Source organism: Mastacembelus armatus, chromosome 6 (genome assembly GCF_900324485.2).
Source record: "Mastacembelus armatus chromosome 6, fMasArm1.2, whole genome shotgun sequence".
Lineage (NCBI taxonomy): Eukaryota > Metazoa > Chordata > Actinopteri > Synbranchiformes > Mastacembelidae > Mastacembelus > Mastacembelus armatus.
Genome location: NC_046638.1, coordinates 5,955,049 through 5,981,918, shown reverse-complemented (window position 1 = coordinate 5,981,918; position 26,870 = coordinate 5,955,049). Strand labels below are relative to the sequence as shown.

The following is a 26,870-nucleotide window of genomic DNA, read 5'->3' as shown; positions in this document are numbered from 1 at the left end:
TTTTATTTATGTGTTCAGTTGTGCTCAGCTTTGCCCCTTCCTGCTCCATTCCGCTTCTTTTTTTGAGCAGGACACTTGGTTTCCCAGGCAACTAGGGCTCCAATCGCCCGGCCAGCTGCAGATCAGTTCAACAGGGGGTGGGGGGTGGTGGTGGGTGGGAAGTGATGGAAAATGGAGAGGGAGGAGAGAGAGAAGGGAGAAAAGGGGAGGAAGGGACAAGGAAAGGGGGTTGTAGCCAGAGGGAAGGAGGGGTGGGAAAAGTTTGAGAAGGGGAAAGAGAAGGAGCCAGCGTCACTGAGAGATAGGAGTTTGAGTGAGTGAGTGAGTGTTTGTTTGAGAGCTGAGAGGAAAAAGTGCTCTAAAGATTTTAGCCTGGAGGCTGGACGGGAAGAGGGATTTCCCTGACTTTGTGCCTTTTTCAAATGTTTTGTACACTTGGAGCTATACTCTGCATGTTTCTCTGTGTGTATATGTGGGCGGTACAGGCAAAGACTATTCAGAGGAAGAGAAGACAGGTTTAGAGGGTGTACAAACCAAGAAAGAGAGAGAGGAAAAAAAAGACTAATCCAAAGGAAAGGAACCAAGCAAGTGGATGCTGTCCTCTGTGGGGTCAGGTTACACAAAATGAGAAACTACTCCAAGAGCCCTTCATCAGGGCTCACCCAGCTCAGGAAGGTAAAGTGAAAAGTGACATTGTTAGTGACATTGTGTTCATATGTTTTCTCTTATTTTTTCAAAAGCTGTCAGTAAAGTTGTAGTGAATATTGTGGACACATGGGAATTGTTTTGATATTTATTTAGATCATTGATAGTCAAGCAAGAGTGAACCTAAAGTGCCCTGTGTGTCTGAAAATCAACTAATGTATATTGCTTGAGGATTTGTGTATCCATTTTCCCAGCCTACACATGCATGTGACCTTGAATGAGTCTGCCAGCATCTATGTACAAAATATTTATTTATCCCTGTTTAAAGCAACATGGGTGATAAATGTTAGATTGTGGTTTTGTCCGTGTTTATTTGTATTGAAGTTGATTCTGGAATACTTTGGCTCCAGTAAAATATGCTTCAGAGTTGCTCAAATAGCCAGTCTCAAACCAAAGCCATTACAGCTTCTCACAAGAGACTCATCTAGCTCTCTGAGAATCTGAGCACGCATGAGCATGTATGCACACACATGGGCACTGAATGATTGTCAGCTTTCTTCAGCCTATTACTGTAAATGAAAACAAATTGAAGATAGATGTTGTGGAGGCCAATAGGATAACAATTAGAGTGCACACTAAAACCTTTACATTCCTCACCAGCTTGTTGGGGGGAGAGAGAGAGAAAAGAGAGGGGAGGATAAGTGAGATGGACTTTCTTTAAAGTGAACAAAAGCACCTCTTTCTGCAGGGTCCCAGTGCATGTATTGTTATGAGGAGGCAGGCAGGAGTGGAAACATCCCCGAAGAGGGAAGTTCAGCTTCAGGTAGCTCCAAAAAGTCAGTTTGCCAGTGATTAGAAATAATATTAGTTTGCTGACTCACGACCAGGCATTGTTGAAACTCTGCAGTTAGGTTTGAATTATATTAGGCTACATTGTGCTTTAAATGTAACTTAGTGTAAGAAGTTGACATGCACTTACTTCAAGCATGCAAGCTGGTCTTGCACAAGTTGATCAAGCTCCTTATAAAAACAATATGGGGACCTGTTCATCATAATGTTGCTCTTCAAATTCTTCACAAGACACTTTTAATTTCAATACACATCTATGCATCTGTGTACATGTGTCATGTGTGTGTAAAAATCTATCACTGTCTCTCCTTGAATAAAAAAGGATGTTCTGTTGCATGTCATACCACAATGCAATAGGAATGTCCACAATGTCCTATAAGAGATGGTTATCAGTCAGCCACCATAATCCATCTCAACAGCTTCCTCAAGCACTTTAGTTTAGTCTGCTTTGGGTAGTAGTTAACTTCAAGAACATTTGAAACATTTGATTTAATATTGTAATAACACCTGAAGGGTTCTTTCGTTTTGGAACAACTTTTTGTTTTGGCTTCCTAAATTCAGTTTTATTTAAATATTGGCATAAACAATTTCTGCAGGTCAGCAGTTTTACTGAGCACAAATCAACATTCCTCTGCTCTGTCTCCTGTTCTGTCTGTCCATAGTTAACTGGGTAAGGTTGAGAGTTTATTGAATTGAGACTGGCTGGCACTCCAACAAGCTCAGTGGAGAGGCTTTATAGAGTTGAAGATAAAGAAACAGGGATTGTTTGTCTGCTAGTCAGTAAAGCTGTAATAAGTGGGCTGTAATCTTGTAAAGAGGGTCTGGTGTGGAGCCATCGTATGTCTGTGTGTGTGTGTGTGTGTGTGTGTGTGTGTGTGTGTGTTACCATCACGCACAGTGGTCTGTCACATTTTGGGAAGTTGTTTACATTCTGACAGGGGCAGAGGCTAACTGTCTGACTGCTATGCAAGACAATACACTGTGGTGGAAAAGTGGGTATTAGTGACATTTAATTCATCAGTCAGAATATTCACATTCTCAATGTCTTTTTCATTCAGTGATTCATTTCACTCTCAAGACTCACACTCTCAGAGCATTTTCTCTAATTGAATATGTTTCTCTGTTTTACTGACTCATTTTCTGTCCCACGGCAAAATGTTAAAACACTCATTTGTGGTGTTCATACTCAATGCCCATCTATCCTTTCATTCTCTGTGACTCATGATTTCTATCCTACACAGTGACATAAACACACTCTTAAATGCAAGACATGAGGTCTTAACTCCACACAGTGGAAGTTAAGAGAATGTTCCATCATTGTGCTTTAGCATACTTTGTAAGGAGGAAAGCTGCTGAAAACTCAACCAGATGTAAAGTATCATGACGAGTCTGTCATCTCTCACAACTGAATCAGCTTGTTATATTTTGCCTTGGAAGCATGTTGAAGTGAAGAAATTGGTCATGTACTAGATTCCACTTTCATCCAGGAAAACATGTTTAACTTCACACTGACACTATGGACTCAATTTACAAGATAGTTAAGAGTTAGAAGTGTGTTTTACATGTAGACATGTTTACATTCACTTCTAAAAAGCTTGTACAATAAGTGAGTGTTTGGTTGCATTTAGAGACATGTTGATGAGTGTGTCTCTTTATTATTAATTTCCAGTAGTTTTTATATGTTAGTGTGTTTTTAAACAGTGATTTTTAAAAAAATTTTTTTGTGTGTGTGATTTAACTGCAGTTGATTACTGCTTGTTTTCCACAGTGACTTGATGTTTAATCATCAGTTCAGCCTGGCATGGCCTCTTTGTGTGTGTGTGTGTGTGTGTGTGTGTGTGTGTGTGTGTGTGTGTGTGTGTGTGTGTGTATACAACCAATGACATCTGTCTTCTCTATTCTTTTCTGCTTAGAAAAGTGACAGCAGGGCTTTAGGAGGTTATAGCCCATCCACCCCTCCTCTTACAGGAACTGGCTTTTGACAGGCACTCTGCAGGGCAACTTCAGGACCTCATCAGGTCACACTCCTGCCCTCCCAGAATTGCTGTTGTTACCCTGGTGACTTGCTCAGAAAAAATGTATCCTGTGGTGATGGTGAAAGAATTTCTCATGTTTTGAAGATATGAGGAGCTGGGGGTGTTTGTGTTGTTGGTTGATGGCCATGGGTTTAGTCATGATCAAAAACACCCAAATCCCTCTCCTCACACACAAACACACATGGTAATATATACCATCTTAGACACCCGTAACTCTGTCTTTTCGAGAGTCAAAGCGTCACACATTCATATATGCATGCATGGATAATGCATACCATTGCACTGGATACTGGAGGCATTCAAGTACTTGGCAGCTGGCCAAGGATTTTTCATTAGTTGCACCTTTAACCCCAACAGACACATACATGCACACACTCTTTATTCAGAGCCTGTCGCTAGCAAGCTGTTGCTCTATGACAGTTTTACTCTGTCTGCATTGTATGAAGAAGACATAGGACCATGGTTTGGTAGAAAATGTCTGCTGCAAATCTAACTGCGTCATTTATCTGAATGTAGCAGGCTCAGTCCCTGTCCTCGTGCATTGCTTGCATGGACTAAAGTCCAGAATTTACATCTCTAGCAGGGTTCACTCTGGAAAGAGAGGCAGATATGTAGTGGGCTACAGTTTGATGGCATGGTGCTATATGTGGACTTAGAGGATCATCTGATGCTGATGCAGGCCCTCAGAATACACCAGAGACACCAGAGTTGCCAGATTGGTGTGACTTTGCAGCTTGTTCCCATTGGCAGCATGTAACAGTGGCACACATCTGGTCACACACCCACTGGATATATACTGTCCATAAAAGATACAAGAAAACATGGACAAACTCAAACACAGACATGGAAACACAGACCAGAAGGTGCACAGGGACATGAATACAAACACTTGACCACACACACTTGAACATCCACTGATGTAATGTATACTTGAATGCCAACATGCATTTAGCATTTGCTTAACATCCCCCACATGGAAAAATAACTCATATGTGAGTAAGGCTGTTGTCTGGAAAAGAATCTTCCCATCTGGATTCAAAGTGTAACTCTAATGTGGCTGTACAGCTGGTTGATTTAGGTTCTGTTTGCCATGTTATAATTAGCATTCCAATCAAAATAGGAAAAGGTTACTGCATTCTTTGTTAATTTGGCAGGGTCATCACTAAGAATGACAAGAATGCTGTGTACATGTTAATTTAGGGATCCACGTTATAATGAGAATTAGAATTATGTCTAGAGGTTCATCCAAGTGTAACAACTTTAGGATTAGATACTCCACACACACTGCTTTGATCATACCAAATCATATTTAAACACAGTCTTGTTAAGTTCTATAGCTGGGAAGGTATTAGTTTTCCCTCTGTCTCCAGTGGAATGATGTATACAGCTAAGATCTAGTTTGGATGGGGAAGGGCTCATTTACTTTTTTGTTTTATGTCATTATGGTGTAAGTGAATTAGTTGAAAATCTCACTCTAGCAGCTTGTTAGAACCATTTGTTGTTTGAAAAGTTTAGCACCTCATGAATGGTGGATTTTTTAAAGCACTGGGTCAGATGTCACAAAGTGCTATACATTAAAATGCAAAGTGACAAACATACAATAAAATGGAATTTCAATTTAAGAATTAAAAAAAAAAGTGGTGCATGTTGCAGATTGGTGCACAACCTCCAGCAGTTGCTCTGACTCAGACTTTGCTAACTGCCTAAAAAAAAGCATACAGTATTTTTCATGTGTTGAGCACAATTTGTCCTGGCGTTCATGAGGAGATGACGATGGAAACGTTCATCTTTAGATATGTTTAGTTTGGCTTGCTTCAGATGTGCTAAACACCCCTCTCCATTTTAATCCAGTGTTATGTCCACCGGTGGTCTTGGCCCAGGCTCACAGTTGCTGGTCACAGGGTGTGTGGAGGTCAAAAACATCAGCTCTGATTCTGACTCTGGAGTTTACACTCCGGAAGAAGACTTTCCCAAGCTCTCGCCTTGTTTAGCTCCCTTGGGGATCAGCGGGTGAATTTTAAAAATATGTTTCTGTGCAGGCATGCAGAGGAGCAGGGATGGGACAGGGGAGCTCTGATGGGAATTCTCAAGTGGATGCCTTAAAATGCGAAGGGGGACAAAAACAGGAAAGAAAAGGATAGGAGAGAATTTTGGCACTGGAGCTCAGCTCAGAGACTAAGGCTTGGAAGAGAAATTTGAGCTGGGTCTCAGAGAATAATGTTAGTGTGCTGAAGAAGCCAGGTTATTGTTGAAAGATCTGTAGGTCCACTCACTGCTGCACATTCACTGTGTCTCAGCCTGTTTTAGAGAGGAGAGGTTTTACCATTAGAGTCAGAAATCCCACATTGTAATATCAGATAGCTGTAAATACTTCTCACTGTAGAAAGTCTGTTTTTCCCTTGTGAATGATGGTGTATTCAATGACACTTCTGCATTGGTCTGTAAATCCAGGCCCTTTGAGTGTTGTTAATAGCAGAGCTAGATATGCCATGTGTGTCTCCTGTGTTTAATGGCATGGTGAAACAGAATACATCTGTGGTTGCAGACAGCATGTGTGTCTATCACCTATCACCTGTGACTCTTTATAAATTATCTTATCCACTGAAATTCATTGCTGCCTGCCAAACAGCAGGTCCTATTGCCAGGAAGAGCTCCATTGCATTCCTGTCAGTGGCCTTACTTACTTTGTCAGGGGTGATTTATGCTTGCTGCAGCCACAGTACTCCAACCACAGGTGTATCTACAGCAATGTCTTGTTTGTCACTGCCAGATGAGTCCTTGGTGTGCAGCAATTTCTTTTTGGAAGGAAAGGAGCTGAATAAAGAAAATGGTTTCAATGGTTAGCAGATTTTTAAGACTCAAAGTGAATTTATTACTCAGAACAAATAGATGGATTGTTTTGAACTTAATTGTATTGAAGCCTTCAGCAACATCAAATCTGTAAAGGATGTCTGAAGGTGGAGTAGTGTTTCTGCTGCAAATGGACCAAATGTGGACTTTTTGGATGGGGTTATATAGGCCAAAGTGAGTGTTGTTTAAAGCAGGTTCCTGAGATTAGCTGGCATGGACTCCTGGTCTGTGCAGCCAGTGAGGTAATTGGTAACAGACTGCAGATGAGTCAAGAGCTCTGTGGATGGGAGCTTTCTGTCGGTGGGGAGGAGGGCCTGACTTGTTGTGGGAGGGAGTTGAAGGACGGATGCTCCACCTCTGCACGGAGATGAAACCTAATACCCTTTCCCAGATGGGGGGATAGTGAGAGCCTCTCAGACAGATTTATCATCCTCCTTCTCCACTTCATTTTCTCTTCTCATTGAGATTATCGTCTTCTTCAATAGACATACTTCTCTTCATTAAGCTAGCTAGATAAGTGTTTTTTATATTTGTTGCTGATAAGTGAAAGCAGTTGGAGATGGGAAGAATTTATTTATAATCCATTTATCCTCCCAGGTCATTTCTAAAAGCCACACTGAAGCTGTAAGTGCATTATTAGCCTGGAAATTGTCCCATTTGCAGTCAGAAACGGAAGCCACAAACTCCAAAGAGAAAAGGAGACCATCCCTATTAAAATCCTGCTGTTAAACTGTTACAGGATGGTTAAGTAAAGTTTGACAGGTGAAGTGAGCGAGAAAGATTTTTAATTTGTCTAGAGTTTTCCTTCCGCTTGCTGCCATTTTGACCTTGTGGTAGAGCTGACTCATTTAACAACAATGAACTGAAATCCTTACTGTATGAGGTGAATTTGTAAGCAAGAAAATTACTGTACAAAACCCTGGTGACTTTATTTCACGAGACACAGGTCTGCCTCTCACTTCCCTTAGTCACATCACACTTCCTATCTCTTTCTGTGTTTACAAGCACAAACAAGTTAACTATTCATTTCATGCATAAGAAAACCTCTTAAATGGTGTGTCCCTTGTTTGTGCTGTGCACCATAATTACATCCACCATGGCTTTCTCTGTGGCCCCAATTATAATTAAGATTGTGTATATATTTCTGGGGTAATATTATGGCCCATTCTTCCAGCTCCCAGCAGGATAGTCTGTAGACACCAAGGGCGTCAGAAGTCTTAGATATAGCCTCCAACCACAATAACAAGAAATGCTATATTTGTGGCGATGGTAATACAACAATGGATACTTGTTATATTTAGAGTGGATTGATAAGCAAAGATAGATACAGAAATTAATTGTTTTTGGTATCCACCTTCAGTTCCTGTCTGGTTGTGTGGCTAACCCAGTTTCAGTGCTGTCTCACATCCATCCTCTCCTAACAATGGTTTAAACAGTGGGAGAAGTGTAGGGGTAAGAGAACATAGCTCAGCAGGGTAGAACTATCATCAGCTTTGGAAAGGCTTGTACATGCACAGTGTATGTGCACATTTGTTTGTCTTTACAATTTATGCAGCTGACATAAGAGCAAAGTGTGCGATAAAATGAGAACAGAGAGGCAAAAAGATTCACATGAGAGAGAGGTAAACATGGCATAATTGACACATTGATCATTTCAATTCATAAATTCATTAAGTGTACATGTATGGATACGGGAGCACACATATACTTGGCCTACTTGGCTCATGTCCAAGGCCTTGCTATGAAATCAGCTTGGGAAATCAGCAGGCCCCCTGAACAGGACACAGAGCTTGAAACAGAGAGAGAAAAAATGACATAGGGGGACTGCCAAGCCAGATAAAATTCCATTGTTTATTTGCCCGACCCTCTCTTTCCCTTCTCCTTTCCATATGTCCCTTCCTTTACTACCATCTCTCGGAACCAGGCAAAACTCTTCCAAAGCCTACCAGGTTAAGGCAGCATGTCAGTCATTGTAAAGTCCGCCTATTACTCAAACCAAACATTGCACATCAGATCTGGCAACACTGCAGTGCTGGGAACAAATTGGCTGTACATGACTAAGCCCTGCTTCAGGTCTGTAGAGTATAAGACGTGATACAGTTCAATATGAAAAAATGTGGGGCTAAAGAGGATTAAAAACCAGTGCCCCACTGTCCTTTCTTCCTGTCTTTTACCTTATCCTCAATCCTATTTTTGTCCTTGTGAGTGAAAGTGGGAATAAACGAAAGAATGGAAGAGAGAAATAAAAGTATGAAGAACGTGGAGAAGAAAATCAGCTCTGTTTGCCATTCCAGAAAGAACTGACTAAATATGCAGTGGTGCATTAAATTAATTGCAGACAAGGCTTTGGCACATGTTATAAGCCACATCTTGTAGGGATTAGGGTCCTCAACTCAGCCTGAGTGCAGAAAGAAAAGAAGAAAATAAATAATATTTTACCTTTGCACTATATAATTCCCACTTTGAGCTATTGTGTTCTTTCCATGTCCCAGTTTTATGTAAAACCACGCTCACAAGTATGTTAAATTGTTTAGGCTCTACCACTTTTTGGTTGCTTTCTGTATGACTCCATGTCCTGATAAAACACAGTGTGGGTTGTGAGCGACTTTGCCCTTTTTAGGTATTTTAAAATGACAGGGAGAAAAAGAGAGCAGCTTTGGGAAGAACAAGCGAGGGATGATGATGTCATGATGATAGCTGTTTCTGCAGGGTTGGACAGAGGGATGGAGGGATTGAGGGGAGGATGAAATCTTTATGAGAAGCAGCTGTTGGAGAGGGGCAGGCAGGCTTCCATTTTACTGTAGCAGCAGCCAGCATACTGATAACTCAGGGGCCAGATAAAGCTAGCTACCAAACAGCATCGACATATAGTGTGATAAAGCTAATTCAACTAGGATAGTAAAGCATTGTCTGAATATCACCAAACATTTATATTCAAAGATAATATTTGGACCTCAACAAAGACAAAGAACTGTACTAGGAAGCATATTAGAGCAAAATAAAATGCTTAATTTGCATAATAGAATATGGTGTATGTGTGTGTCATTGCACTGCCATTGAATGAGGCTGTCAGCTTTAAAAGCCTAGCACACTTTGCAAAAGTGCTAAGTCTGAATCAGGGACTCATTTAGTGTACATTAAGTGCCATTAAGGGTGCCAAATGTCCTGGGTTTGGAGTCAATGTTGTGTGTGGGCTGTGAGCCAAGTGAGTGTTTATAGGCAGAAAGGCCCAGGTGAACTAAATCAGCTGACAAGCCTCTCAAGTCAGCTATCCTGTTGAGGTTGGCCAGGTCAATCTCCTAGACAGTGGGAGAGACGTCAACAATGTTAAGATACCCAGTGTCCATTGAAATGTCCTGCAGGGTTTGTTATGTAAGTGATGCTGGGCTCAGATGCCCTCCCTCTGACCTTGACTGGTGGTATCTCATTTAGGATTGTGTGCAGGTTTTGAGGCCAGAACTGGAGGTTATCCTTCATGAAATGTATTTCTATACTATTTTTGATTTGGTTTTGATTTCAGTGGTTTTGCTTGGGTTTCGATCAGTTAAGATCAGTAACAAAAACAAGCCTTTCAAAATTGGATGATATAAATATTTGAATATTTAACAGAAATATTGAGGCGTTTCTATTCTAACACCCTTTCTGCCACAACCCAGCACTCGTTCACCAAGCTGCTAGTGAACAATACCACTTCTACTTCCTCTGCTGTGGTGTGTACGGCTTGTTAGAACTCACAGGGCTAAGACTGAAGGGGGCGGGACAGGTAGAGGTCTTTTGGGTCATGGTTTCCCATGGTGTTTTTATTGGCCCCAGCAGATGGCTTCCCTCAGCTCTCCATTGTTATTTTGGCCATCTTGATATGGGGGTCAGGGTTAACAATAGTTGCCAATAGCTGCGCACGAAGAGTTTCCTCAGTAACTGAATGCTGTAAAACTGCCGGTGCTGTCAAATTTACTGCCTTTATGAGATGCAAAAACATTGCTGACTATCAGGTTAATGCAAGTGCTGGGAAGCATTTCACATGTGAGTGAAGTTTGAGATCTGTTCAAACCCAGTAACTTAGAACTGTGTAACAAAAAAAGACCTTTTAAGGCACTACAGTCTTCACTGAACAGCACTTTCTCTGACGGTCTGTAGGTTCCTAACAGTGTAGCTTAAAAGCCCGCACTGTTTTTACAGCGCAACAGTATACTTATATTATTCTTTGCCATATCCACTTTCCTTCTTTAGTTATGACAACCCCTCCCCCTCAACACACATCAACACACACATTACAGTACACTTCGATTTGCTCCCTTTGTATCTTCATACCTCTCATCTTTTCACTCCCCCATATGATATCCAACTCTTTTTTGTCAAATCAGAAAAAAATAAAATAAAACTAGGAGGCTTTAAACATTCTTTACAGTTCTTCTTGCCTACCCATCCCATCTCCCGTTGTCATGCAGGATTTCTGTTCTTCATTTCTGTGCTGAGGTTTAGTAAGTAGAAAAGAATCAAGAGGGGGAGGAAGGAAAAAATCGTTGATGCTTCCCTTCAAACATGTGACCTGTGTTCAGTTTACAGCTGAAAATAATTTGGGCCTACAGGCCAGTGGATAGCTGATGTAAACCTTCTTCCTTTTTTCTCCTGTCTCTGAGGGATATGGCCTCAGACTGATGGAGGGGGATAAAGACAAAGCAATGGATGACTATAAGTTGAGCTGTAAACAAAACTAGAAGCTAGAAAATGACACATTGTTCTTTCTGTAGTGTCCAGAAAAAGCATACACGGCCAGAATCATTCCAAAACACTGGACCCAGAGGGACAATTATGTTGTTAGCGTAGGAACGAGTTCAGCTATTTGGCAGTAATTTTTATGTAATATATCAAAATTGTTGCTTTTTTTTTCAGTGCCAGTTGGGACAACAATTTGTGGAATTCAGCTGAAAATGGCTCATTCCAAGTGTGAGAAGTGTCATGGGTAGCTCATGCTCATTTATAGGCTGGAAGATAGATGGAGTTTGGGCCATGCAGTGCACAGGAAATGTTTAACGGCCTACGAATACCCTAAAGTATCCCAGCACATCTGGTAGAAGTCACACTTGTGCACACATCCATGTGTGGATCTGGAGCATGGACTGTTTGGCAGGATGTGTAGATCTATGGAGGAGTGTTTCGTGTTTTTGTATGAGGTTTTATGTGTGAGTATGCAGCCAGTATATATGAGTTCCTGTGAAAAAGACTAAAAGTGTGAATATCTGCCAGCAGGAATTAGCCTCGACCATTCTGCCTCTCTTATGTTAACTGCATCTGTGCCATGCAGTGACCAGGCACTTCTGCTGCATTCAACTCCACCACCAGCATTTATAGGCTCAGTCAGCAGCACTGCGCACCACCAGCTCTAATTCAGTGTTATATATATGGATTGGTCTTGCTATGTTCCAAGTAGATCTGGTTTCATTATACTCTGACACATGGATCAAGTAATAATTTCAAACTGGCTGAGCGAGTCCCATCACACTTGCCTTGGCACTACTTGCCTGTAATAAAGAGCAGAGAGAAATGTGCAGTGCTAGAAAACACACATTAGCAGAGTTACATCGTGGAATAAAAAGGTGAGTTTGCAGAGTGCTAAAACAAAACATGTGTGCAGTACCTGCCCTGAAATTACTATTAAGAAGTTGTTATACCAAGTGCAAAGTGATAACTTATGAAGTGTCTTTTTCTGGCTTCCAGCCACCAGCGGTTTTAAGGGAGACCCAGAGATGCCACTTCTCTTCTTTTTGTGCATCATATCCACAAACCTGAATATTTTAACAAAATTTATATTCTGAAACAGTTTGACTTGTAATCTATATCTAATCTCACCTATAAGATGAAATATATCTGTTTTGCCCTTTCATACACGTTTCAACAAAGTTTCTGTCCACACAGTGCACTCACCCCATTATATTATGCTAAATGACTGTGTCTGTCTTTGTGTGACTATGCAGGATGCCAGCTGCTAGCACCATGACCGGTGGGAGAGCTCTGCTGCTCTGTACAAACACTGACAACTGTATCTACCAATCAGTCAACGGGTAGGTGCTGCAAAGGAGATTCGCTTAACTTACACTAATAATTTGATTCTGACTTGTTAGTGCTGGTCAGTGCCAAATATGCTACTGTCCTTTTGAGCAAGAAACACTGAGCAAGACAGCAGTTCATCAATATAATGGCATTTTTAAACACTGATGTATCATTAGTGAACTGTGATTAATGATGAGACCATGATTAGGGCATCTTGCCTTTAGTATTGCTTCCAGTTGTTGTATATTATATTATACAAATCCCATAAAAGCGTTGCTTCTTATTTTAAAACTTTGGCTGTATATTGGAACAACAGCAACAGCTTCTCCTCATTCATTCTAAACACAACTTATCCTGTGCCAAAAAGCAATTCAGCAATTTCATGTGAAATAAGAGATATGAAAGTTTAGGTTCTTCCAATAAAGGCCTGAGGAAGATTTAAATGTCTGTTGTTTTGAGGGTTACTCGTGCTGGTGTAGTTGTTGTTGCTTAATAGATCCATGTTTTCCCTCGGGTAACTGTCAAAAGTTGGAATTAAGTGAAGTTAGTTCTGTTCTCCCCCCTCACCCATTTCAGACCTTTTCCCTTATCTGCTTGTAATATGCTAACTCAGCTGGTCAGAGATGCTTTTGTGACCTTGTGCCCTTCCCTCTGTCGGTCCTCAATGACCCTCAGTTCTACCCTCCAATCATTCATGACCACTGGTAATAGATAAGCTTTCAGTTGTCTGATTTTTATTTATTTATTTTTTTAATAAATGCTTCTCGATTACTCTTTGTATCCCTTCATCACAAAAGGTGTTTTTTCAGAGTTGGGAGGAACTTCATTCTCCAACTGCCCCACTTTTTTTCTATAACTCATTCAGTCAATCCTCTGCCTATTTTGTCCTGTTCTCCTTTACTTGGCCTTTTTATTTGATCAAGCTTTTCCCCTCTGTTGCTTCATTCTTTAATTAACACTTTTGTTTCAAAGTCCAAACTAATAATGTCAGAGCAATTTGAAGGAGAATTATTGGTTTGCTTCATTGATTGTAGTAACATGGATAGGGAGGAAACTTGAATCAGTCATTTCCCCCAGAGATTTCCTCAAGATTGCATGACTGTTAGTTTTTACATCCAGCCATGTCGTCATAAGTCACCCAGCACGGCTGCATTTCCTCTGTTTGTTGAAAATTCAATCATTTGATGAATAGGCTTTGGGCCATAACAGAGCTTTGTGGGTCAGAGTAGAAAAAAAAAAATCCATGTCTGCACTTCGGCCTCTTCACTCTTCTGTGTATGCTTTCATCTCGTCTCCAGAAATAGCTGTGTGTGTGTAGCTTGTAAACTCTGACCCCAAAACCCAGAGTTCAAACAGTCATGACCAAGTAATCTTCCTGGAGTGACTCACAGATAAAGCTGAGGTACCAAACAGATGTCTGAGCTCTTTATACAAGAATTTTTGTTTATCCAATAAAACAACGATCTATTTGGGTGCAGCTCACATTATTATCCTATATGTCTAGATTACAGACTGTTTTCCTTGTTTTTGGTTAATTTGAAGCATGTTTAGGATTAAGAAATGCAAGACATGTCTGTTACATTTCCTGTCTGTGTATCTTTTCCAGGCTCCAGTGCTGTGGCTTGAAGGTTGGGGACGCTACACCATCTGCAGTGCCCCAGCCCCAAGTGGTGTGTGGGTCACAGAGAGACCGAGACAGTAGGGACACTGCTGTACCTTCCAAGCATTCGCTCTCCTCCCTGCTCACCCTGAGTGACAGCCCAGATCTTCCCGACACAATGCTGGCTCAAAGGAGAGCCACCACCACCCCCACAGACCAGCAGACTTCCAACATGGAGAATGGACTGTGTGGCAAACTAAACCACAACAAGAGCCCAGCAGGAGTCAAGACTGCCAGCATCCGTGATAAGATCTCTCAGTGGGAGGGTAAAAAGGAGCCTGGCCAAGTAACATCTACAGGGACGTGTCTATTGAGTACTTCACAAAAGGAAGTTGAGACAGTGAGGAAAAAGGAATCCAAACCTTCAGAGGTCCAAAGGACAGACAGCAAGAGGTTTGTCAGCTGGGACAGACAAGACTCAGGGACAGAGAATTTTGGGAAACTAGGGGATTTAAGGACTAAATCTTCAGAAGGCCCAACAAACAAAGACAGAGAATTGATATTAGAAAGAGGGTTTTGGGCTTCTAAGCCAACAGAACAACCCCAAGAGAAGAAAAATGTTTTAACTCATGTTAAGAAACTGGAGAAGGTAACAAAAGAAGTTCCCGACAAACCTTCACTGGCATTTCCAGGGAATTACTTTTGTCCTCCTTCAAAGGAGGAGGTGGAGGAAACAGAAAAGAAGGCCAATGAGCCCATTTTTGGGACTTTTGATGTGGCTCGGTCTGGTGGGTCACGGAGGAGAAAGGAGGGAGATGCAGAGAATGTATACAGTGAGCCAGGTGCTCCTTCCATAAACCCTGTACCTAAACCTCAGAGAACCTTCCAGCACCATACACCACCCACCACCCCAGCTTCAGGGCCTGGCTCACGGAAGGGAAAGAGGAACTTACCCCCTTTGCCCTCCATTCCTCCACCACCTTTGCCCACATGCCCACCACCTGGAGTTTGCAGGAGACCGTGGGCTGCCAAACCTCGGGACAGCAGTAACAGGTAAAAGACTAAGAAGAGCAACAGTAATGGAATCCATATTTAGTTTTGACCATCTGTTATGCAGCAGACACCCAGTTTAGACATAAAGACTTCCACTGAAGTTCAATCAAGCTTCACCCAGTCAAGCCATGTTGTCTTTTCTCAAGCCTAAAGCTACATTTACAGAAACAAATTGTTTATAATGTGTTCTCCTGAAATAACATGTAACAAGTAAGGGCCCTCTGTACACTCTAACCTTCCCGTGTTCCCACCGACCATATACTTAGGTAATAACATTTCCCACATCTGCTGTAAATCAAAACCGCCAGTGACATCATGGTTTTTGTAAATATACCACAAAATGAACTCATTGGTTGGATCTGAGGAATGCACATATCAGCTCAGCTCATTCCTCCTTCCAGAACCTTAGTGGAAAGCGAAAACAACATGCAGAATAGTGTGAGTCATGTCAAAGAGGCCCCATGCTTTTTCAGGAGTTTTATCCTTGACAGAAAAAATGATTGTGCAAGGCTCTTTGCTGTTACAAATGAGCTGTCAGGCTTTCATTATTACAGAGTATGAATTTCTAAAAAATATGTGTTTCTTGTAAAGTGTACATTTTAATTGCAAGACTCTCATAAGTAGTGCTTGAATTCACGTGGTTACAATCAAACAAGCAAAACTCTGTAGGGAAACCAAAAAATGTGAACCCTGCAGTATAGGAGTACATCTATTGTGCATGCTCTCCAGTGGTCTGATTTTTTCTTTGGCTTGGATCAGTAACATTTCACACCACATGTGGAGGCTTCACTTTATTCAAGTGCAAGCCATTTGTTTAGTCAGGCTGTCTATCTGTGAGTGTGTTTTTCTGTTTGTGCCTGTCTGTGCAGAAATACAAAGAGTTAAATGTGGCCACACATGCAACCATGGGTGCACTTTTTTCTACTGAGCTTTAATCTTCAGCAGTGATGAAACACAGATGTGGTCATTCAGATGTGGAAATTACCAAATGGTAAAATCAGTTATGCTGTTTGACATACTGTAGCAAACGTCAACTTGAACACACATTCACTCAGAGACGTCAGTCAAAAATCTTCCCCTCCTCTTCTTTGGCATGCAACTATCCTAAATTTTGTGTTGCTCTGTCTACCAGGAAGTCCTATGAATTTGAAGATCTGCTTCAGTCTTCTACAGAAAGCTGCAGGGTGGACTGGTATGCTCAGTCCAGACTGGGCTTAACACGCACTTTATCTGAAGAGAATGTCTACGAGGACATAATAGGTAAGAAAAAAAAAAAAAAAAAATATATATATATATATATATATATATATATATATATATATATATATATATATATATAATTTTTTTATTGCTTTATTTTTTCTCAACTAAGTAGAATTTCACCTTTATTGAAAATCTATTTTCACAGTGTTTGACAGTAAATAGGCTGTATGTTCTATGGCCTTCATATACTGCATGAACCCTTAGGTTTCATTTCCTGTAAGTGTGTCACAGGATTCATTAACAGAGGTGATGTGGAGGCCAAGCTATCTTTACTATGCTCTGTTTTTTCCTTCCTTAGTTAGGCCAATCTCCTTCACTTTTATTAAAAATTATATGCAGAAACCTGACCTAAGTTCCTGTCTTATTGTCTGTAGTGTTATGCCAACCCCACCTAGAGCCTATTTAATTTAGAACATACAATAGTGGTGTTGTCTGAGGTTGTACTGTAGCTGAGGTTGGCTACAGTTGGTTTCAGTGTGTCTTTGGTTTTCATCCCCAAGACTTGTATGTAATGAGTGCTGCCTGCAGGCAACAATGAAATTAGGTATGATTATATTTGAGTAATGCCACAGCTGGTCTTGGGTCCTTTTCTAATTCTCAGTATAGTTCATACAGTAGTATTGCACTGTTCGCCAGACAGCAGTTTCTCATGGGTAACATAACTCAGACTCACCATATTGCAGCTGTCTACTCAAAAAACAGTTCAGTAAAGCTGGGATAATGATAGTTTAGACAGCAATCAATGGCTGTGATGTCCTCCTGGTCTTGTCATCAGTCTCCACATGCCAACCAGGTTCTCATCAGCACATTAAACACACAATCTACATGTCTGATAGTGTTTTAAGTCCGATTGGGAAGCAACTGCCACCCACGCATGTATGCAGATGCACACCTTTATTACTGTTGCAAACTAATGTGAACAGCTGAAAGCACACACATGTGTAAAGGATAGTGTGATGCTCTAAATAGCCAGCAATGTGAAAAACAGTATACTGATTGCTTCTTTTCCTCAGAGGGAGAAAGAGCAGGGAACTGAACGTCCCTCTTCATCCTCCTACTCCAACAGGCACCATCTGGTGAATGGATTGATAGAGGAGAGATACAGACAGAGACAAAGGTTTTGGAAAATGAAACTACCTCACTCCTTATCTGCAGGAGGGAGGACTAATGGCTAGAATTGCATTTAGTTTTAGCCATGCAAGCATCTTATCACAGTAAAATATGAGCTGCCTCGGGTAGCTCTCCACACATCTGGACTAGAAATCAATCATCTAGCAAAACCACCATAACTGATATGGAAATAATAGTTTATTTGCTGTTTTGAAAGTTTATGTGAGGCTGTTGTGTAATCCAGATGTCACTGATTTCTTAGTTTTTAATTTTTTATTTTTAAGATCCTCCATCGAAGGAGAACCCCTATGAAGATATAGAGCTGGAGAGAAGTTGTTTGGGAAGCAAATGTGTTTCACCTGCCTCCTCATCTCCTGCCCCCGATATGACAAAACAGGTGCCAGTACATCACCATATAAACACAATAGATTTAACTGAAGCAGTTCTATACAAAAAAAAAAACACTTTCTAATGAGTCTGTTTTGCTCAATCGACCCCCATCAGCTTTCCTCCAAGCCTGGCTTTTTTAGGCAGAACTCAGAACGGCGAAGCTTCAAGCTCTTGGAGCTACGCAAGGGAAGCAGGGACACTGGCATCTCCTCACCCTCACGTGTCAGTCCTCCGTCCACACCCAGCAGCCCTGACGACACCCCCTGTCTCTCTGGAGACCCATACAATCGCAGACGGAGGAAAATCCCCAAGGTATGTTGGTCTAAGAGGCCTCTCACAAATCCTTTTCTGCTCCATCTGTGATTTATGGTCCACTGTACTTCTCAGGGAGGTTCAGAACTGGTCTACTCATGCTACTGTCTGGGGATGAGCAAGGCGGGGAAAAATGTTCTGATACATGTTTCCTGTGAGAAGCGTGTTTAGAGGAAGGCCTCCCAGAAGCAATATTGAAATGACTTTGGTAGTAACCTGGGAGAATGTTTATTTACTTAATGACATAATGAAGGGCATTTTTTACCTTATACCTTCTACAGATGGTGCTTAAAATCAATGGCATTTTTGAAGCTCGAAGAGGGAAGAAACGCATGAAGAAGGTTTCTCAGGCTACTGAGTCCAGCTCAGGGAGAGGTAAGAATTTAATTACAGGAGGCCGAAGAAAGGACATTACTTTGTTGGTACCCTTTATCTTATTCCTATCAACTATATCTATATTCGTTCTCTACCAAGCAATACATGTTTAGGTCTTTTGTGTTTTTATGTTTCAGATGCTCTGCCCAGCCCAAGTTAAATAAATCAGTAAATCAAAGACCAATCCCAACTGATGCACCCAAGCAGTACCAGCAAAAATAGGCAACATATGTCCATTGTATTTCATGGACAGTGTCATATTTTGTATCAGAGGACTGGTTGGTTTTGTTTGATAGTGTCAGGAATGAAAGGAGAGCAAGTTCTATGTGATCTGAGTTTCCTGTGATTGTTATTTGCTGTTCTCCTCACATGGATTTTCTTCTGTTTAATGTAGTGACAGATGAAAACAGTGAGTCAGAAAGTGACACAGAGGAGAAACTAAAAGGTGAGAACAGAAAATAAATGCTTATACATCCAGTAGCTACATGCTCAGGAGAAATACATAATGCTTTTGTGTTAATGCTATTTCACTGCATAAAATTATCGCAGTAGGAAGATGTGTGTTGATTCCAATCAGTATTCTTTCTTTCCATTGTTCCACTGTGTCGCTAACATAAAAAAAAAAAAGTACACAGATGGAGCTACAGATTGTCTTACATTGCGGTCTCACGCTGACCCACTTTGCATGTATATATGTGCATACTTGACATAGATGCATTTGCAAGGTATCTGACTCTCTGTTCGTCAGCCCACAGTCAGCGGCTGGTGTCAGTCCAGTCCATGCTGAGGCAGACGGGGCGGTACCGGACCTTGGAAAGGGATCTGATGGAGTTACAGGAGAGGAAACTTTTTGAGTATTTCATAGTCGTTGCACTTCACAAGACCAAGGCTGGAATACCATACCTGCCAGAAGTCACACAGCAGTTTCCTCTCAAGGTAAAATAGGATGGAAATGTTACTGAATAAAAATGAGGCCCTTGAAATTATTTGTTAAAATATTGGACAGGAACTTTTTAAATTTTCCTTCAGGTCCAATAGTAAAAATTCAACCCACATACACCGGTCTATGAGCACTTGATGAGTATTTTCAGGATAAAAACACAGGGAACATGATTAGATGATTTCATTTTGTAGGTGCAAAACTCCTCAGCAGTGTAAAATATATATATCAATTTACAGTTATCATATGGAGGCTATTTGCTTGATGATCTGTAATGATCCATTATTAAATATATACATTTTCCTATATTCCATCTTTTGTTATTCAGCTTGAGAGGAGCTTTAAGTTCATGCGAGAGGCTGAGGACCAGCTGAAGGTCATTCCTCAGTTCTGTTTCCCTGATGCCAAAGACTGGGTGCCGGTTGACAACTTCCCCAGGTCAGTCACAGTCTTCACAGCCACCATGACACTAAGAACATAAAAAAGTGACCAGGACACAAGAATGTCCTATTAGAGTGATAATAGTTTATCTGTTTTTCTTGCTAATAATGACGTGTTAGTGAAGTAGGTGAAAGCCCCAAATGGAAATGACTTTGTGGCTTGTAGCAACGACTCGTTATTAATAACCTGGCAAATTCAGATATTTATTCAGTGGTTGATGGGCCACACCTGCAGACTGAGTCATTGAACTGGCTGACATTCTCACCTGTCAAGAAAGCTGTCAGCTGTGTTATTGGTCAGGAAGAGCTTAGGAAGTTTAAGGGTCTTCCTTTCAAAAACAAAGTCAGGCTTTTGTTTGCCAAAGTCCAGTCCAGACTGTAGTTTTCTATTCCCACAGCAATCTTGTCTGTGTGATATTTACAGCTCCAAATAGTTTGCAGCATGTCAGAATTATATGTTTTTTTCTCTCCCAGTGAGACATTTTCATTTGTCCTCACCGGTGAAGATGGAAGCAGACGGTTTGGCTACTGTCGGCGATTATTGGTATGCTTAAAAAACACTTCTGCCTCTAGTCATTAGCTTCACCTTGTTTGATTTTAATATAGATAATCCCTCATTAAAAATGTTCTCTTCTCCTTTTACCTGCTTCATTTTAATGTACATGTTTCTTGAATTTTGTTGATTGAGCTTGTGTTCTTGAATGTGCCTTCAAAGACATGGCTTTGCTCCATTTGTTTTACCTTATGTTTGTATTTAGTGAGCAGTCTTGTGACATTCCAGGGTTTTGAAGCTGTCTTTTTCTTTCTGGCTGTTCACAGCCCAGTGGTAAAGGCCGAAGGCTCCCTGAGGTCTATTGCATTGTTAGCCGCCTGGGCTGCTTTGACCTCTTCTCCAAGGTAGACTTAAGCACAAACACGCAGTTCATATACTACAAATTCATGTCATGCATCAAACTAAACTACTACTATCACATGTGTTACACAGACACATAGATACAGCCCGACCCTCATGAGAGAGTATAGAGCAGTATCATCAGTGCCCCACAGAGCCCCACCCGCCCTCTGCCCCTGTACTTTCTCACAGAGCCTCGTAGATCAGCTGCAGTACAGAGACGCATGTGAACTTCAGATGATGCGGTTACTGCTGTGGCAAAGGTTCCCAGTAATGAGCCTCAGATTTATATACATGTTGACCTGTGGACTTATATGTCTGTGCAGTGTACATGTGCATGGATATGGACAGTATGTTGTATCTGCTGTTATAGAAGATGGCAAATAGACTGATAGCTGCTTCTGCATTGGAAGTAGTCTGTGCTGATGATATTGTGAATGTGTTTCATATCTATCAGCCCAGCTACAGAAAAATGTAATAGCATACAGATGTGTACAGTATGTGTGTAGAGGGGTACACATAATGGATTCAAGCTGTTAGCCATCTGTTGAATTGAGTATGACATTGTTTGGCTGTCCTTACTGCATTATCGGGGGGCAGATGAATACTTTTGTGATAATAATTGCCAGTGTGGTTGACCAAAATATAAGTCTCCCAAAAGACTCTCAGTGGTCTTGATTTATTAATTCGATTTTTTTTATTATGGCACCTGAATACAGTGCCATTTTAAGTTTCAGTTTGCAAGAGGATGAGATTGTAACCATGGCACAACTTGTACCAGAAAAGGGAAGGAGAAAATGCATTCCATAATAACGTAAAAAACATTTACACTGATTTTGACAAGTCAATATGGTATGAAATATGGAGTGCCATCCAGAGTTTCCCTCGCTGCCTTTTCCAGATCCTGGATGAAGTGGAAAAGAGGAGAGCAATCTCACCTGCCCTGGTCCAGCCTTTTATGAGAGGCATCATGGAAGCTCCCTTTCCTGCTCCAGGAAGGACCATCACTGTCAAAAACTTTCTACCTGGCGCTGGGACAGAGGTAAAATGATGTTGGTGTTATTAAGTTATTAAAGAAAACAATATTATTGGAAGCAAACTCCAAACACTTTAATCAGTTATATAACTACTTGCATGTTGGTAGGGGAATGCATGCAATATACACATTATTATGTCTTTTTTATTGTGTAAAATCGCACAATCTATCTGTCCTGCAGGTGATAGAGTTGTGCAGACCATCAGATTCCCGTCTGGAACATGTGGACTTCGAATGTCTCTTCTCCTCTCTAAGTCTACGTCTCCTTCTGCGAGTGTTTGCCTCTCTGCTGCTGGAGCGCAGGGTCATCTTCACTGCTGACAAACTCAGGTTGACTCCAATAACATATGCTGTTGTTACAGAGCGTGGTGGTTTAGTCTGCTTCTAAGCCCAAAGAACACGTTCAATTTTTGCAATGAGTCACTGGGATTAATTAGTATTTTAGTTAATCCCTTTAATTAATCCATTGTGCTCAGGTCAGTGAAGGAAGGGTCATGATGCTATGATGGTCAGGAGTAAAGGACTTGAAGGGTATGACAAGGAGACCTTGACTTGACAAGCATTCAGAGGATCCAAACCAAGTGCGAGAGGAAGGAATGCTGTTGTGTTATATGGTCGCCTGGGGAACAATTACTTCTCTGGAAAACTGTCATGGATGCCAAATAGAAGGAGTTATTAGAGGCTTTAGAGCATAACTCCAGAGCTAACATGTGTGCATAAGGACATAAGCACACCCATACAGTTCATTTACACCCTTTAACTCTGAAGCTGTTATCACTGGGATCAGAGTTAAAGGGGTTGTTTTAATTTTTGTGGTACACCTGGTACAATCTGTGGCTTCAGCAGGAACAGTCATTGTAAAGAATTTTAATTCAAAAAACACCCTCAGTGTTCAGGCAGTATAAATGCTGAACACTGTATGTATTTCTTGTTACTCGTGTACTCGTTTGACATTACAGGCTTTTGTCACCAAGGTTCATAAGCAGATCTTGCACAGTTACTTCACATTCTCTACCACAGAAGGGAAATTTTGACTCATCATTTTGTTTCTTGAATGATGTTACTGTGAGCGGATGTATAGGCTGTGAGACTTAAGTTTACCACATAGGGTGTGTGAGTTTGTAACACTTTATAGTTAGTGTTACATCACGCAAAGATGTGTTTAATCATTCTACTCAGCCTAACAATAGGTTCTGCTGGAACAACAGAAATTAACTTTCATCATTATTTGAGTGGTAGGAGAGGTTATTTGTGGAGTGTTTTACTGCCATCTTGTGGTAGAGATACTTATTCTTAAAGACTTAATGCTGCACTTTATTAGGGGGTTACCTTCTTTGTTGGAGGTTTGCTTATTTCCTACTTTATTAGTATATAATTGAATGCATGTGTATGGAATTATAAATAACTATTGCTAACTAATATTATTAGACATTTATGAAAAATGCCACTTATAACATGCATAATTCACAAGAGTCCTGTGTTATATTGACAGTAAATTTCAGACCAGCAAAACCTTTTTGATATTTAGATTTTGAATTATTATTTTTTTTCTCAAGGCACATTTTTTCTCTGCACTTGTGCTGCTCTCCAAAGAAATAATTATAATCTGAATTTTGGTAGCCATCAAAGCACAAACATAGACTCTTTTCATATCTATAATTATAGGGGTCTCCTGTAAAATGTTGAATGTCATTTTTAAAAGCATTTCCCTTAAAAGTAGTGTTTTTCCTACACGTTGTTTCATCCTAAATATAAATTAGTTGTCATCATGTCTTTCTCTATTTCTGCAGCACATTGTCCCAGTGTTGTCATGCAGTAGTGGCTCTTCTGTACCCCTTCACCTGGCAGCATACATACATCCCTGTGCTCCCACCCTCCATGTTGGATATTGTCTGCACTCCCACACCTTTTATAGTTGGCCTTCTCTCCAGCTCTCTGCCTCGTCTCAAGGACCTGCCAATAGAAGAGGTAAGACAATGGCTGAATGTCAATTCCATTTTTGATCACTCCTCTGTCCCAGTCATGATGATGGACTTCCTAAATTGCTTATTTCTGCTCTGAGGAGACTGCCTGAAGAACTTATAACTGAGGATACACAAGTGCATCCTTTGTGGAAGTTGACACACCCCTTTATTGGAAATCAGTTTGTGATTGGACACTGCACATAAAAGGACATGTTTCCCAGCTCCTCTGTGCTTGCTACTTTTCCTTGCATTTTATGTGGGTGGGACTAAGTAGTGGATGTGGGATTACCCAGCATTTTCTATACACTTGACTCCAGGATTTTCTACCACTGAACAATAGCACCAGGAAATGACATCACTCTCCATCTGCTCTTCTCTCAGGTCCTCGTTGTCGACCTTGGCAACAGCCGCTTCCTGCGACAGGTAGGAACCATATTACACAGAAAATGTGTAATGTCTGTCTATAGTCATAGACATTCTATCATCCTTTAACTCCATGATGGATATACTTACTCTGTGTGTATAGAATATGATAATTCTGTAATAAGTTCAATGTATTTGCATCTGTATTTTTGCATCCACAGCTGGATGATGAGGACTCCATTCTTCCTCACAAGTTGCAGGCAGCTCTTGAGCATGTACTGGACAAGAGGAAGGAGCTGGCCTGTGAGAAGGGAGACCTGCCCAATGGTGACTCAGCACACTAATTGTTGGTTCTGTTTAGATGCATTTATATAGAACATTAATGTTTTTATTAGCAATACTAAAGCCAGAGGGCAAAAATGATCACTGGTAAGGAATGGTATAGATATGTTTTTCATTTTCATCATTTCAATAAAAAAATATCCAGGCCATTTGAGACACAGTATTGTATTACATTAAAGCATTGTTCAGAGGAATTCTGGGTTTTCCTGAGCAGATTTATTACTATACAGGCCTTTTATACATTACTGGTTAGCTACATTCAAGCATCCGAGAGACATTTATGATGACACTCTCATTACAAATTAGAACTGCACCTTCTGCTGCTGTGTCACAAGAAGTAGATTAGCAGTACAGTAAGATGCACACCATCAATGCATGGCCACAAGAACAGACCTAAAAGGTTTAACCAATAGAGGTCAGTGCAAGACCATTGTACATTTAAGCCATGAAAGATTTTTTTTAACCTTGATACCACTCAATTACCAGAATTCTGTTTGTTTCTGCTTATATAATAAAGTAAAATAATAATAAAGTAGATGTGAAATGTATCACATTTTTTACATAATTCATCTGGATATGCACTATCACACTGAAAAACAGTTTAAGTTGCTAGAAACAATTCATAGTTTGAAAATGTTTTCAATGTGTGAAAAGTAAAATGACATAAAAAAATGTTTCATGTTTCTGGTTCTTTGTCCTCTGTCTCCGTCACCTAGACTCCAGCTCTCTCAGCACAGTGGTGTCCGAGGCCTTTGTGCGTTTTTTTGTGGAGATGGTTGGTCACTACTCCCTCTTCATGGGTGGTGCAGACAGGGATGATGAGTCTGTCTCGTCCCCCACCTTGCCCAGCCCCTCCTCTTCCTCCTCATCATCCTTGCAACGTGAAGCCTTTCGCAAAGCGGTTACTTCGAAGAGTCTGAGACGCTTTCTGGAGGTGTTCATGGAGACCCAGATGTTCACTGGCTTCATCCAGGAGAGGGAGCTGCGTAGGCAGGGCCTCAGAGGTACTGAGATATGATTTCTAGCACAGTTTATAACGATTTAGTTGAGATTTCAACTAAGACTGCAATTTCCAAGTTAAATAATGAACTGTAAAGATCAGTTACGTAGTTTTTATTTACTTTGGTCTTAATTAACTATGAGATCAAGAAATGGGACCTGCCTGAATAATGAAGTTAAGCTGTGAAGTGAAATATGTCTTTTTTTGTTTTCAGGTCTGTTTGAAGTGAGAGCACAAGAATATCTGGACTCGCTGCCTGGAAGTGAGCAGCGAGGAGTCAACAAATTCCTCAAAGGCCTAGGTGGGATTTACTATACCTCTTTGATCAATCAGCCTGTCAGTTAATTAACTAGAATATCTGCAATATTGTCTGTTAATTCCTTTTAAATTTGATTTACATTTGTTGCTTTTTTCAGGAAATAAGATGAAATTCCTTTCGAAGAAATGATGTTTGGGATCAATTGGGATGTGAAAGTAGGAAAAAGAATCCTGAGGAAGTGTGCGCTCCCCGGACATGAAGCACATAGAGATGGAGATATGTCTGTAGGTCAGGAACAAAGGAAAACCCTTGAAGTGAACAGGACTCATTGTTTGTTAACATGAAGAAATCTGGGGAAAGTTACAGTTTATCTGTAGCCAGTCATTCCAGTAGTGTTGTGAAAGGTTTGCTCAGCTTAGACCAAAACTCCCTTCCAACATGATGAAACACTGTCTAACAATGTCTGGTTTCATAGTTCCCAAGGTTTTGATGTTTGACAGAGAACAATCAGTGTGTTACTGTTTAGCACAGCACAGTGTAAATGTTTTTAGGAACAGTGTTCTCCCTTTTTCGGTCAGTGTCTTCGCCTACAAAAATGTAAGGAGGAGCGTTACTGAACATCCAGTTTTGTATATTTTCTTATACATTCCAAGTATTTTCTATAGAAGCTTTTTATAATTGCAATAGTACAACTTCTTCTTGAACAGGAGGCTTTTAAGTTAATTTATATTCTTTTTAGACAAACTGACTATCTTTTTAAAGTTTCCTTCAAAATGAGTGCAAAGAAATCTCCTGTAGTTTGTAATTGTAGTTTGACTTTGTGTGACAGAGTCTAGTCCAGATTGTTTGTTGACCACTTTGGGTTGTTGGGTATATGCACCACTGTTTTAAGTAAATTAACTTTTATTTGAAAAATAACACACACCACAAGGAAGACAGAGGAAAATGGAACGATCAAAATCAATGTGAATGAATCTCTTTGGGATGTGGATAGATTTATTTTCAAAGAATCTCTTAGGCCAATCTGTATCAATGTGTTTCAAAAAGCACTGATTGAGAATACCATGAACCTTTATTAATAAAGTGATTTGAATTGAATT

At 40.6% G+C, this 26,870-nt stretch overlaps 1 protein-coding gene across 3 annotated transcripts; it reads left to right on the top strand.

Annotated features, from left to right (window-relative positions):
* The first annotated feature begins 275 nt into the window (after window positions 1-275).
* si:dkey-82f1.1 (DENN domain-containing protein 2A) lies at window positions 276-26,870 on the top strand. Of its 3 annotated transcripts, none has more exons than XM_026310429.1 (20): window positions 276-675; window positions 12,356-12,442; window positions 14,038-15,084; window positions 16,217-16,344; window positions 17,742-17,854; window positions 17,962-18,159; window positions 18,441-18,534; window positions 18,935-18,979; window positions 19,283-19,470; window positions 19,803-19,912; window positions 20,389-20,458; window positions 20,734-20,811; window positions 21,708-21,848; window positions 22,024-22,172; window positions 23,633-23,810; window positions 24,188-24,229; window positions 24,391-24,496; window positions 25,228-25,515; window positions 25,726-25,812; window positions 25,928-26,870. In XM_026310429.1, the coding sequence occupies exons 2-20, from the start codon at window positions 12,357-12,359 to the stop codon at window positions 25,957-25,959; spliced, it is 3,180 nt and encodes a 1,059-aa protein (XP_026166214.1). In that variant the 5' UTR covers window positions 276-675; window position 12,356; the 3' UTR covers window positions 25,960-26,870. The 3 variants fall into 3 exon arrangements, with proteins under 3 accessions (XP_026166214.1, XP_026166213.1, XP_026166215.1); XM_026310428.1 differs by having other exon boundaries at window positions 18,929-18,979; XM_026310430.1 differs by lacking the exon at window positions 12,356-12,442 and having other exon boundaries at window positions 18,929-18,979.

Excerpts from the sequence above, each read along its gene's own strand:
- si:dkey-82f1.1 (XM_026310428.1), top strand. The coding sequence starts at position 12,357 with ATGCCAGCTGCTAGCACCATGACCGGTGGGAGAGCTCTGCTGCTCTGT. Across the intron at positions 20,812-21,707 it reads GCTTTGACCTCTTCTCCAAG|ATCCTGGATGAAGTGGAAAA; the intron begins GTAGACTTAAGC and ends TGCCTTTTCCAG. Across the intron at positions 25,516-25,725 it reads GCGTAGGCAGGGCCTCAGAG|GTCTGTTTGAAGTGAGAGCA; the intron begins GTACTGAGATAT and ends TTTTGTTTTCAG.